Below are 13,996 nucleotides of genomic sequence, written 5' to 3'. Positions count from 1 at the left end.
AACAAAAACTGGGAATTATTAGTCCTATATCACAGGTATGGATTATGTAGAAAAGACAACCCGTAGCCCCACGCTCAAAGGACGCAGCTCTTGGACCTACATCAAGGTCTTAGGAGTTTGATATCAAGAAACAGCATTGGCGTAGAGGCTGAGTTTGGAAAACTCTCTTGACACCCATGTTTAGGCACCAGTAGGGAGGAATTACCCACTGGTCAAACTCCTACTCAAAAATGACTGGTTTAAATTTGAAATGTTTAAAGCACATGATACCCCTTTTAGAATTCCTCAATTTAACCAACATTTTTAATTAACCAGCTGCCAGTTCCGACTCCACTGGTAGGACGGCTTCTCGTTCACCTTAAACCACAGCAGTTTGCCACGCTGCAGCCAAAGATGGGCAGGAGACAAGGAGAGAAGAGGGAGAGAAAATAGTGGATGAAGAATAAACTGCATTCGAGGAAAAATCCACAGAAAGGGATTGACTGTTCAACGGTCAAAGATGGTACAAAATGTTGACCATCCAATGAGTACTCTTTGTTTGAAATTGGCATTGAAACTGAGATTCACTCCTCCTGGCCTGGCACATCAAAGACAAGCATTTTAGTCCAGGCCAGCTGGATGGCACTGCATGTACCACTAAAGAACAGTCCATGAAATTCCTATAACCATCACTACTGTTCTGGCTGCTTCTAGAGGTTTGCATTTCACCTTCAGTCTTGAAACACCTTTCCCAACCTGCATTGTGCTGATAAAATACAAGACACAGCGTATTGAGACAGATCATAAAGTCAGTTTAGAAAGAAAAATAAAAGTAAACCAGAGCACAAAAACCAGGAGCTTCATAAACTACTGATTTCTCACATCTAGTTCTCTATCTTGTAGACAAACAATATATCAGTAAACAGGATTAATACTATGATTCTGTATTATACCTAAAAACATCAAATGAGACAATGAAAAAGAGCGATAATTGAGTCACAGTTTCTACAAGAAACAGGAAGAATTTTTTAAAAAAGGAAAACAATTATTAAAAATAAGTTTATAAAGAAGGAAAAATACATAATACATAATGTTAAAAAAATAAAAACAGCATATAAAAATCATATATTCAATATGCTTTCTACAGTGGAAAGATTAAATGTATAAAATAAAAGAAAAATAAAGCAAGCTACAAATGTGAGCTACATACGTAATTTAAATTTTTCTAGTAGCCATAGAAATTGATGAAATTGGTTTTACTAATACATCTTCTTTAACTCAATATATCTAAAATATAATTCACGTTACCAGCATATCAGAATGATGTCCATTTTTAACACGCTCCCCGAAAGTCTGAGAAGAACAGCCCTACAAAGTAATAGTTGGCTCTTGCATGGGGCTTAACAGATGCAAGGCATATATTCCAAGCACTTGAGGTCCATCAACTCTTTTCATCTTCACAAGAATCGCACTAAGGGGGCACTATTATTACACTCGTTTCAGAATGAGGCATCTCAGGCACAGAGACGTGAAAGCCACAGTCTGAACTCACACAGTAAGTGTCAGAGGTGGTGCTTGGACGCAGGAACCGTGCTCCCATCCACACCCTGGACCCCGCGGCCTTCCCAGAGCCCAGCTTGGGAACAGGCTTAGGTTCCTAAGAAAACCTTCTCCCATCGGTGAGTCATGCTGGCATCGGCTTTGCTGCCATGCCTCCCCAAATAGTATTGCTGAGAAAAGGCTGGATTTGAAATCAAAAGAATACGTTACAAAAAATTGTATTTTTGCCTTTCCTACTGCCCTTGAGCAATCACATCTTCACTGGACCCACACTTCCTTTTCTGGAAAATGGAAATACACACTATTCACATGTTTAGGGGTATTTTAGGGGTTCCCTGAGGTCAGGTCGTAAGGATTAAATGAAATTATAAGTGAAAAAAGAGCAAGCATGATCTGTGACAGGTGGTAGGGACCCAGTAAGCACTGATTTCCTTCCGTCCCCTCTACAATGATAATTACTGAGTACCCACTGGACATCAGCCATGTGAGGGGGCCCAGGCAGGACAGAAACAAATGAGATGGGGCCCTGCTTTCCTGCAGTTCCTTTCCTGGTAGAGAGATAATCAGATGATTCATAGAGAAAGCAAATGTTAGGAAGAGAGTTGCTAAGTAACTGATTTTGCTCTAATTTTGAATAAAAGCCTAATTTCCCTGAGTAAGCAAATTAGAAAATAGCAAAAGGCAGAAAAAGCTGAATGGTCCATGAAAAATGGCATACGTGAGTATCCCCAGATTGCAAAAATAGTAGAAGAACTCCAAAACCAATTTTGAATGCAGAAAATCAAATAAAACAGACATTCCTGGACTATGTACATATTTTTCTTCTTGGGGGGGAAAAAAAGAATATTTAATCCCAGAAGAAGCGTAGCAATGAGTGTTAAAGTTTCAGGCTAAGGTATTCAAATTCAGAGTTCACCCAGAAAGAGGGGCAAGTCCCTAGGCTCTACTGTCATTGTTTTGCCTGCTAAATCATCTGAGTTTTTTAAAATCCAACTTAAGAACAGATTCCCATGGACCTGTAGCTCCAGCAATTTTTAAAGAACCATCAGCCTCCTAAGAGAAGGCTACATTTACAGCCTCCCACTTGGCCATTACTAGCATCCAAAAAACACACTCAAAGGAGCGCCTTGGGCAAAACGTGGCCTCCTTTCTTCCAGAATTGGGCTTTTATCACCTGCCCCTGGAACCAAAAGTTAACACAGGCATCTGGTGATTCTTGTGATGGTGGGACTTTAACTCACCAGCCACGGCTGCGGGATCTCTGGCAGAGGCATCTGGGGAGGGGCCGGCAGGCTGTTGGGGGTCTCTGGCTTCGTAGCATGATCTTTCACTTCAAAACCTGTACCAACCAAAACCACAGAACTGGATGAGGAGGAGAAGGAAGATAAAGATGGCACCGCTGGCAGCTATCACCTCCTTGGCCCCATACTGAATACATCGCAAATACGTATTTATTTTCTCTAATCCTTTACAACAATCCTGCAAGGTAGGTATTCTTCTTCTCCATTCTACAGGTGAAGGATCTATGGCTGAAAAAAAAGGTTAAAGTACTTAATTGGAACGCTGACAGGTAGAAATGACGGAGCAGGCACCAAAGTCGACATCCTTTCCAATGCCAGGCAGCCTCTCAGAGGCGAGCTGCCTCTCCTGAACTTCCACTCAGGTTCGTATTGATACTTACCCACGTACTAAGGGGGCAGACGCTTTCCTGGGAATCCGTAAATCTGCATCAAGTACCCTCCTAAGGTCTGATGCTGTAACAGACACGCTTATTGTTGACAAGACTGATAATTAAGCTCATACCCTCAGGGGATCATATTCAAGTTGGGAAGACAAACATACATACAACGGACTCTCAGAAACCACGGTGAGCACTGTACCAGTGAAGGCAGGAAAGAGGAGGAAACTACTTTAACCTGGGCACAGTGTTATTTACGTGCCAAGGACTCACCTTTCTAGATCTAGAAAAATAACCGCTCAACAATGATCACCTACGATGGGTCAAGCACGACGCTGCAGGCTGGGAAAAGACAAAGACCCTGACCTGCGGAAGCGACAACAAGACCGGAATTTTGGCAGAGGCCTGGAAACAATAAAAAAAGAAAAGAAAGAAAGAAAAAGAACAAATGGAAACTCTACCATCAAACAATCAGTGGCTGAGTTTTAAGCAAATTAAAGAGCTGAAGAGAAAAATCAATGAATTGGAAAATAACATCCAGAACAAAGCATGGAGAGAAAAGGGGCTGAAACTCATTGGGCAGAGCAAGAGAGGAAGGGAAATCAAGGGAAAGCAAACAGCACCTCCAGAGGCAGGAGGCCCAAAATGCAGTGTGTTCAGACCGTTAGTCTGAAGTGACTGGGAAACAGGTGTACGCAGAGGAGATGAGGTCGAAAGAAATGCTACTTCCACTAGTGAAAGCAACAGCAGGAAATAACAGTCAATAGTTGCTGAGCGTCTGCCGTGCATCAGGCACTGCTTGGAAATGTTTTATATGATCTCGTCAATCCGTACACCATCCCTCCGAGGTAGGTGCTACTGTCCGCCCTTCTTACAGGTGAGGAAGCTGAAGCATCAAGGGATTAAGTAACTTGCTCGAGGTCACAGACTGGGTAACGGGCAGAGACAGAAATCAAAGCCCCTTTGACTGTATAGTAGACAGGCATGACCACACGTCGTAAGGGGCCTGGGGTTCATCCACGGGCAACGGAAGATACAGAAAGGGTCCAGGCAGGGAAGCAGCAACATCATTTCAAAGTGGACTTTCATCTCCGTCTTTATCTCTATCTCTGTCACTGTCTCTATCTATCCTACTGGTTCTCTCTATCCTACTGCCCCTCAAACATGGTCTTCATCCTGCACTCCTACCTCAGGGGTTGGTCCCACCATCCACCCGGGGCCTCACGTAGCTCTCGTTCAATCTGCAGCCAGATCTGTGAACCCACTGCCCAGACTGACAAGGTGAGCTTTCAGGAATGCAAATCTCACTATGTCAAATCAAGGCTTCGTATGCTAAAAATCAATGAATTGTACATTCAAATGGGTGAAGTGCACGGTATGTGAATTATATCTCAGTGAAGCTGTTTACAATAAACCTCTACATCTCCTCCAGGTATCTCCTACCCAGCCGGCAGGATTCTAACACCATATCCTCCGAGAACTGCCCCCAGCCCCTCCCCCCTGCTCTCTCTCTCACTAAACTGGTTTGGACCCTCCTCTTGGGTGTTCTCTTAACACTGATGCCCTCTCCCTGCTATTCTGTCTTACCCACTGTGCACAAAAGAGTTAACACAGCAGGCCTGAGGCTGCTGTCTTTACAAGGGCCGGCATCTGGGAAGGTGGCTTTCAGAAGTGTTCCCACCATGCCCTAATCGATAAGGTTGGTCTACTCTGCCTAGACTGTTTGGGCAGACAACATGATCTCATGCCAAACACCTGCTGTGATGGCGAATTCTGTGTGCCAACCTGACCGGGCTCAGGGATGCTCAGAGAGCTGGTAGAACGTTATTTCTGGGTGTATCTGTGAGAATGTTTCTGGAAGAGATTAGCATTTGCGTTGCAGAACTCAAAAGGGGATGGTCCTCCGCAGTGTGGGTGGACATCATCCAATCTGTTGAGGACCTGAACAGAACGAACAGGCCGAGGAAGGGCGGATGCATTCCCTCTGCTTGAGCCAAGTCGCCCATCTTCTCCTGCCCTCGGACGCTGGCGTCCTTAGTTCTCTGACCAGGACTTCCACCATCAGCCCCCCTGCCGCTCAGGCCTTTGGACTCAAACTGAATTACAGAACTGGCTTTCCTCAGTCTCAAGTTTGCAGAGGGCAGACTGTGGGACTTCTGAGCCTCTGTAATCACAGAAGCCAATCCCTACAACAAATCTCCTCTTTATCTCTATCTCTATCCCTCTATCCTATCGGCTCTCTTTCTCTGGGGAACCCTGACTAATAAATCTGCTTTCCTGGGAGTCTGGGATTTTGGTACGTGCCAGGCGGAGGGTGCCTATGTGACCCGCCCCCAGTAAAGTCCTTGGGCACTGAGTCTCCAGTGAGCTTCCCTGAACAGAAACGTTGCACACAGGCTGCTGCATTTTTGTTGCTGAGGAAAGAGTGGGATCTGTATGAGCCTCGTGGGAGGAGGAGCATAGGAGCCTGTGCATGGCCCCTCCAGACTTGGCCTGAGTCTTCTCCCCTTATAATCTGGCTGTGTATCCTTACTACCTCTGTGATGAATCCCAGGCATGAGAAAGTACAGCTCCATGCTGAGTCCCGTTAGCAAATCTCCCAGTGCTGGGGTGCTCTTAGGGACCCGCCCAACACACCTACTTTAAGCCTAACTCCTTAAAGGCTTTATCTTTCTAAATCCAGAGACTAACACAGTACCTGGCAAGTAGTAAGGCCTTCGATGACAGCTTGATGAATGAATACATTCATTCATGACTGTGTTTTGGAAAGATGAGAATTAAAGATGGCTTAGAGGCAAAAAGAGCCTGGAAGAAGAAAGACTAGCAGTTTGAATGAGACGTACCTTTGGATGACTGTATCCTCAGCAGGATGTCTGTGATAACTGCCTTTTTCTCCCTGACAGTTGAGGTTAGATATTCATGGTCCAGGAGTTCAAGAAAGAGACGAAGTTCAACGATTAACTCTTCCATTGCTGAAAACAAAGGAGAGAGGAAAGGTACTATGAGACGCACCAATTTGCAAATGTCAAAACACGAATGCTAAATTTTACTCAAAGCATTTCGTTTTTAGCTTGATGGTTGAATATTGTTTTCCAACAGGAAACGCAAGTTAGCTGAAACCAGGGCGTCTAAAAGATTCACGCAATATCTTCTAGACAAATGTGCTCCTCCATCACTTCTGCTTTGAGGCAGAGGTGTTCGGCTGGGAGAAGCCCCAAAGCCACGCTGCTAACAGATGGAGTCACGACCCAAGAGCCTGACAGCATCATCTGCTGTCAACTGCATGATATTAAATTTCAGTGTCAAGAAGGAGACGGGAGTTTAAAATGCCAAATAGTCTTCAGATAACTACTAGGATGTGGGAACTCAACACCCAACTCTGTGCTTTTGCAGGGCTGGCTCCCTCCCCGGGAAGACTGTGAGCGCTTTACAGTTACAACAATGATGCTGGGTGCCGGGGAGGACCCAGTTCAGGTCCTGACTTCCATCATGTCTTTTCTTTCTGGGATTACAGCAGACTTCCCCTCTGACACCCACGAGACTGCACTATGGGGCTGATGTCAACAATTTTTACCCCATGATGTGAACCTCTGAGTGATGCCAACACCCTTTCAGGGCATCCGCGAGGTCAAACTATTTTCATAATACATGACATTATTCACTTTTTCCTGCGCTAATGGTGCAAATGAAGGGGTGGTCAAACTTCTGGCATCTTAGCGCAAATCAAAGCAGTGACACCAAACTATACTATACTGTATCCTTCACTTACACACTAGCAGTAAAAATAAGTAAATAAATAAAAATTTAAAAATGCTACTTTCACTTAGAGTGTCTTTGATGAAGCAGTAAAAATCATTGCTTTCATTAGATCTCAACCCTGGAGGATACACCTTTATCACGTGCTGTGTGGTGAGGTGGGAAGTACGCATGAAACACTTCTCTTGCAGACTCAAGTACCATGGTCGTCTAGAGAAGAAGCACGTGTACAACTGTGTGAGCTGTGAGTTACACGAAGCCACTTTTTTCATGCAGCACCAAAGAAGAAATGATAGACAAGCCGCGATGATTCAGACTTGAGTATGTGACCGACATTTTCTCAAAAATGAACAAAGTAAGCTTATCACGTCCAGGTAAACAATGACAGCATTTGTTGCCAATGATACAATTTGAGCTTCCACGGGAAAACAGAATTTTGAACACGTGTATCCACCACTAGGAGCATGACAGTTTCTCAACAGAGACTTTTCTAATGAGATCAGGAATGACATTGAGGTACATGATCTCCTGGTGCATAAAGCAGTGTGTTGACATTTGGAAGCTCTACACAACTCAGGAAACCATGATGTCATCAAAGCACACGTGGGGGGCTTCCCTGGTGGCGCAGTGGTTGAGAATCTGCCTGCCAATGCAGGGGACACGGGTTCGAGCCCTGGTCTGGGAAGATCCCACATACCGCGGAGCAACTAGGCCCGTGAGCCACAACTACTGAGCCTGCGCGTCTGGAGCCCGTGCTCCGCAACAAGAGAGGCCGCGATAATGAGAGGCCCGCGCACCGCAATGAAGAGTGGCCCCCACTTGCCGCAACTAGAGAAAGCCCTCGCACAGAAACGAAGACCCAACACAGCCATAAATAAATAAAAATAAATAAATAAAAATTAAAAAAAAAAAAGGCTCATCAGCCCTTTTATTAAAAAAAAAAAAAAAGCACACGTGGGTAAAGATCCATCTAATGTGTAAAATAAGCTGAAATATCTTCATGTAACAGAAAATGAAGTGTTCTTTGATACAGCGCCAGATTCCACATTGCAACTAACCTTAAGAAACTACCACTTGTTGAGTTTTGGTGTAGTATCAAAGAATATTCACAATTTTCTGAAAAGGCACTAAAATACCCTTCTCTTTTCCAAGTACATATCTTTGTGAGGCCAGATCGTCTTTATGTACTGCCACCAAAACAACGGTTCATCACAGTCAGAACGCAGAAATAGATATGAGAATCCAGCTTTCTTCTGTTAAGCCAGCTACTGAAGATACTTGTAGAAATATAAACAATGCCACTCTTTCACAAATTATCTCGTAATGCAGTTACTTTTCACACATATATTAATAAATATCTTAAAAATCTGTCAGGTTTAAATTCTAATATGATAACTATCTACAGATATAACCACATAAATAAAAGCTCTTGGGGTCCTCAATATATATTTTGAGACCAAAAAGTCCTAAGCAAAAAAGTTCAAGAACCACTGGTCTATGGAATTCTTCTCAAATTTACAATTCCACAAGTCTACAACACACTCCAGAATACAAGATCCTAACTGAGGCCACCCTTTTATAACTACCAAAGCTCTCATAATCTTAGACAAGTGGGCAGAGAAATGGCAAATGAGTTCAGAGTAGGCGAGGTATGTCCGAGGCTGTTCACTTTTCCTAATTGGGTAATTTCCTAATTTCCCCTCTATGAAATGAAGGGGCTGGATTAAGCTAGTCTTTAAGGTCTTTTTCATTAGGAGAACAACTTCCCGATGATTCTAAGTAGAAAACAATCTCACCTATACTTTAAAAATGATGGGCTGCAAGTATTATTCATAATAGTCAAAACACGGAAACAACCCAAATGTCCACTGATGGATGAATGGATAAATAAAATGTGGTCCATCCATACAGTCATATATTATTCAGTCTTAAAAAAGGAAGAAAATCCTGACACATGACACACCATGGATGAACCTTGAGGGCATTATGCTGAGTGAAATAAGCCAGACACAAAAGGACAAATACTGTATGCTTCCACTTCTAGAGTCATCAAACTCATAGAGAAAGTAGAATGGCAGGTGCCAGGTGCTGGGGCAGGGCGGGGAATGGGGAGTGAGTGTTTGCCAGGGACAGAGTTGCAGTTGGGGACGATAAAAGTTCTGGTGACGGATGGTGGTGATGTGAATGTACTTAATGACACTGAACTGTATACTCAAAAGGGTTTAAAATGGTAAATTTTATGCTATGTATATTTTACCACAATAAAAACAAAATCAGCCTTGTCCAAAAATGGAAGGGCTGCTAAAAGCTATAAGCAAAAACGTTAAAAATGCTATGGATCTATGTTAAACTTCCAGAACCCATTCTCCATCCCCATTCATACACTCTTATCAAAAATGCTTCGTTTGCATGTAGCCAAATCATATTTATCCTGCAGGATTTCACTTGGGTTTCACCTAGCAGCATCAAAATATCTGAAGAGGACCAAAGACTGCATGCATCTGTCCTATCTCGTCTTCAACCTGAGCTTCCCTTACAGAGCTCCCATCGGGGATTTTATGCAGACCCCTCTGGGCTGGGAGTTTATCATAACCACAGTCAGGTTCCTGCCTGGCCCATGCTCCTCAGAGAACAGCGCCCTCAGCTACAAGCTGGACTCCCGGCAGCTACATCTACACCACCAGGCCCTGCAGGCCACCTCCTGCTCCCAGGTCATAATTGGACCACCTTAACCCAAACTGGTCCATCAGACTCTCCTTCCTGTATATATTGCCTGGAACAGGAACTCTTATTAGTCAGTTGCGATCTCTTGAACTGAAGACCAGTAAACTCAGGAGCTACGGAGCTGCCATGTTTCGGCATGTATGTGCCAGCGGGTGAAAGTCATTAATAGAGGAAGAAAGAATGAAGTTAACACCCTCAGATGCTCAGAGGTAAGAGAGAGGAAGTGCCGCACAGACAGGGCACTGGATGGGTTCCTGAGACCTTCCTGGACTTTTCTCAGTTACCTGTGAACCTGGGCTGCACTGAATTCCCTGAGGTATCTGCATCCTTCTAATGAATTTTCACTTCATTGTTTATTAAGCTACTGTGTGGTTTTCTTTTCACCTGAAACTGCACCCGAAAGATTGTCAAAGCAAAGCTCTTTGCACCTCAGAAAGCAAAACATCCCCAAATCAGAGAGATGCAGTTGTTAGAAAAGTTCCTCCTTCCTAGGACCTGCATGGACTAAACAAACCACATTTTACCCTCAACAGGCCCTTCAAACACCTAAACTCACATCCCCTCTCTCCTAGCATTCTCTAATTCAACATCTTCCACAAACTCCTCCCAAATAAAATCCTCCCCAGTTACTGAATTCTTTTGTCTCTTACCAGCTGTACTGATAACCGGGTACTGAGTGACCTTAAGGTTTGTTTTTTTTTTTCTCAATATAGCTCGTCAGCTGGTTAAGAGTAGGCTTTATGCTTTGCTTGTCTCCAAGTACCTTATAGCAGCCTAGCAGTACAAGCCACATAGAAAGCATGCAAGGATTTTTGATGAGCAAATTAAAAAAGTAAGAGAACTAATATTTTCTGAGAACCTGTTGTGTGAAAGGCATTGTCCTAGGCATCTACACATGACACTTTATTTAATTCTCACAATAATGCTGCAAAGATGTTATGGGCCCCCTACACGGGGGAATTAGAAGCCACGGCCCGTTTGTTTCCTTTTCTTTAAGCAAATGTTTACATGGCAATCACAGGCATGGGACACTTCTAGTCCCTTTACACGTATCACTTCATGAGGTAGACCTCAGGAGGTAGAAACTGGTCTTATCCCCATTCTACAGGTGAAGAAACTGAGGCTCAGAGAGGTTGCCTAAGGTTGCTAAGCAAATAAGTGGCTGAGCCTCTCCAGGTAATAATATGCTCACAGCCACAGGGCTGGAACGTAACAGAACGAATCTGAATGCAGTTCTGACTCCAAAAGCCCTGCTTTGACTACTTCATGATAATCACTCCATGAATTACGCTGAGATAACGCTGGCCTGGTGAGTGGCTATGGCCATTTAAAAAAAATTTTTATTGAAATATAGATTATATATAGTTCCCTGTGCTATACAGTAGGTCCTTGTTGGTTATCTATTTTATATATAGTAGTGTATACATTTTAATCCCCAAACTACTAATTTATCCCTCCCCCCTCCCTTTCCCCTTTGGTAACCATAAGTTTGTTTTCTCTGTCTGTGAGTCTATTTCTGTTTTGGAAAAGTGGGTAACTTCCCCAAATTATGTCATCCTTAAAATGAGATGATTATTAGGTATCTCAGGATTGTAATGAGGCTAAAATGAGCTGATATCCATACAGAGGCAAGCATTTCACAAATGGTAGCTATTACCATTATTATAGCATATGCTCATCTTATTAGAACTTTAAGCCTTGGGATCCACAAACACAGCAAGTGGACATGACCCATGACTTCTTGTCTTCTAAAACTAGGAAGTCCTTAAATATCTACCTCCGCCTTAAGAAAAGTCATGAAAGACTATTCTGTACAACTCTACGCAAATACATTTGAAACTAGGTGAAACAGACAATTTCACAGAAAAGAATGTAATTTACCAAATTGTATTTACCAAATTACAGAAAGCTTACACAGAGAAAGCAAAGAAAGTTATCAAAGAATTGTCCTCACAAAAAAAGTACCAGACCCAGATGGTTTTACAGGGGATTGTACCAAACCTTAAACATCAAGACTACTATCAATACATAAATTGTTCCAGAAGATGGAAACAGATAAACAATTTTCCAATTCTTTCTTTTTTAGGAGTAGGTATAAAAATGATGCCTAAACCTAGTAGAGATAGCACAAAAAAGAAAACCAAAGACCAATCTTACTTATATCAATGCAAAACTCCTAAATAAAATATTAGCAAACAGAAACCAACATAATACCTTAATAGCACACATGACCAAATGAAATTCATTCCAGGAATGCAAGGATGACTCCACATTACAAGATCTACTAATATACATTCACCATATTAATAGATCTAACAGGAAGATCATATGATTCTCATCATCCACAGATGATGAAAAAGCCTTCAAGAAAATTCAATACCCATTCCTGATTTGTTTAAGTCAACACAATGGGAACTGATATGTACTTTAGTTTGATGAAATACATGCACTAACTGTTATAGGCTGAGTGCTTGCATCCCCTCTGCCATTCTGTTGAATCCCAACCCCCAGTGTGATGGCGTCAGGAGGGGGGCCTTTGGGAGGTGACCAGGTCATGAGGGTGCAGCCCCCATGACCAGGATCAGTGTCCTTACAAAAGAGGCCCAAGAAAGCGCTCTCACCCCTTCTACCATGTGAGGACACAATGAAAAGACAGTCGTCTGCAACCTAGAAGAGGGCCTTCAACAGAACTTGGACCACGCTGGCACCCTGACCTTGGACATCCAGCCTCCAGAACTGTGAGAAACGCACTTCTGTTGTCTATAAGCCACCCTGTCTGTGGTATTTTGTTACAGCAGCCCAAACAGACTAAGACATTAACATAAAACAAAAACTGCATCTTACTTAATGAGGGAACACTGTGGGCATTCCCAGTAAGGTTGCAAACAAGTCAGGGAAGCCCATTTCCCCACCACTTCTAACACTGCATTGGAAGTATTAGCCAATGCAATTAGAAACTTCAGAATAGAAAAGAATAAAATTATCTCTATGTGCAGCTGATGTGAAAGTATACCTAGAAACCCCAAGAGAATCAATGATAAAACTACTACCAAAAAAATGTTAATAAAGTAGGATATATAAAAACTATTGCTTTTGCACGTGATTTTTATACCAAACAATAAACAGAAGGTATAAATGGAAGAGAAAATTCCATTTAAAAAAGCAATTAAAAAAGTGAAATACTTAAAATAATTTAGCAAGAACATGTAAAACTTACAGAAGAAAACTTTTAAAACACTCCTGAAAGACAAAGAAGGAAACTTGAACAAATGGAAAGTACCCCTTGCCTTTGAACAGAACAACTTAACATCCAAAAGATGTCAACTCTTTCCAAGGTAACAGCTAAATCTAATGCAAGTCCAACAAATATAGAACAAATTTTGTTTTGTTTTGTGTCTCGAACTAGACGAATTGATTCTAAAAGGTTCATAGGGAAAAATAAGGGATGCCTAAGAACAATGAAGAGGATCCAGCCATATCCTCTATTAAAACATAATATAAAGGTTCTATCATTTAAATGGTGTTATATTAATACATAAATTCCCAGTAAGGTCAATAGTATAGAATAGAAAGCCCAGATATAGACCCAAATACATATAGAAATATAGCCTATGATAAAGCTCGTATCTCAAATCAGTGGGGAAAAGATGGACCTCTTGATGATTGGGGTCAGGACAACTGGTAGCCATTTGGGGGAAAAAAAAAAAAAAGATAAAATTAAGTACATCTTACACCAGAAAAAAACACTAAAGATACCTGAGAATGTAAATGAAACCATTCCAGTCCTAGAAAAAAGAGTAGGTGAACTCCTTTGTAACCTTGGTACGGGAAAAGATTTTCTAACTCTGACTCAAAATCAGATGTAAAAGACAAGACTGACTGATGAGACTATAAGAAAATAAAAGTCTGAGCACCTAGAATAAGGACTGAATTACGGACGGCATCTCCTCCACCCGCCCTGCACAGAACTCACACAGACAGTGCATCCCATAAACTCCTGGGGCCAATGGAAAATCCCTGGCCTGCCATGCACCTGCCCTTTATGCTGACTGTCTCCAGAGGCTGGGTCCAGGGTCAGGACCCTGGAGAACTGGTTTCATAAAATCCCATCTCATCCCTCTCACTGAGGACCACTGGGGCTACGCTGGAGGCGCCTCAGAAAATTGCCCTGACTCCTACATTCATTCTTCTTTTCAATGACTTCTCCTGACCTTGTAGCAGAATCTTAACTCGCCCTTGCTTATTTTTCCAGACCCCTCTTTCCACCTCCCACTCGCAGCTCTTCTGAACGACTCAGTT

At 42.5% G+C, this 13,996-nt stretch overlaps 1 protein-coding gene across 2 annotated transcripts in view; it reads right to left on the bottom strand.

Annotated features, from left to right (window-relative positions):
* AFAP1 (actin filament associated protein 1) overlaps positions 1-13,996 on the bottom strand; it is a 153,057-nt gene that overhangs the window by 89,836 nt on the left and 49,225 nt on the right. For both annotated transcript variants that reach the window (XM_061191942.1, XM_061191941.1), the window contains exons 2-3: positions 6,061-6,189; positions 2,781-2,878 (exon numbers count right to left, since the gene is read on the bottom strand). In XM_061191942.1, the coding sequence (XP_061047925.1) occupies positions 2,781-2,878; positions 6,061-6,187 (225 nt within the window). In that variant the 5' untranslated portion in view covers positions 6,188-6,189. The remainder of the gene's footprint in view (positions 1-2,780; positions 2,879-6,060; positions 6,190-13,996) is intronic.

Source organism: Eubalaena glacialis, chromosome 5 (genome assembly GCF_028564815.1).
Source record: "Eubalaena glacialis isolate mEubGla1 chromosome 5, mEubGla1.1.hap2.+ XY, whole genome shotgun sequence".
Taxonomy (NCBI): domain Eukaryota; kingdom Metazoa; phylum Chordata; class Mammalia; order Artiodactyla; family Balaenidae; genus Eubalaena; species Eubalaena glacialis.
The sequence above is the reverse complement of the archived record's forward strand: the minus strand, read 5'-3'. Positions and strand labels throughout refer to the sequence as shown.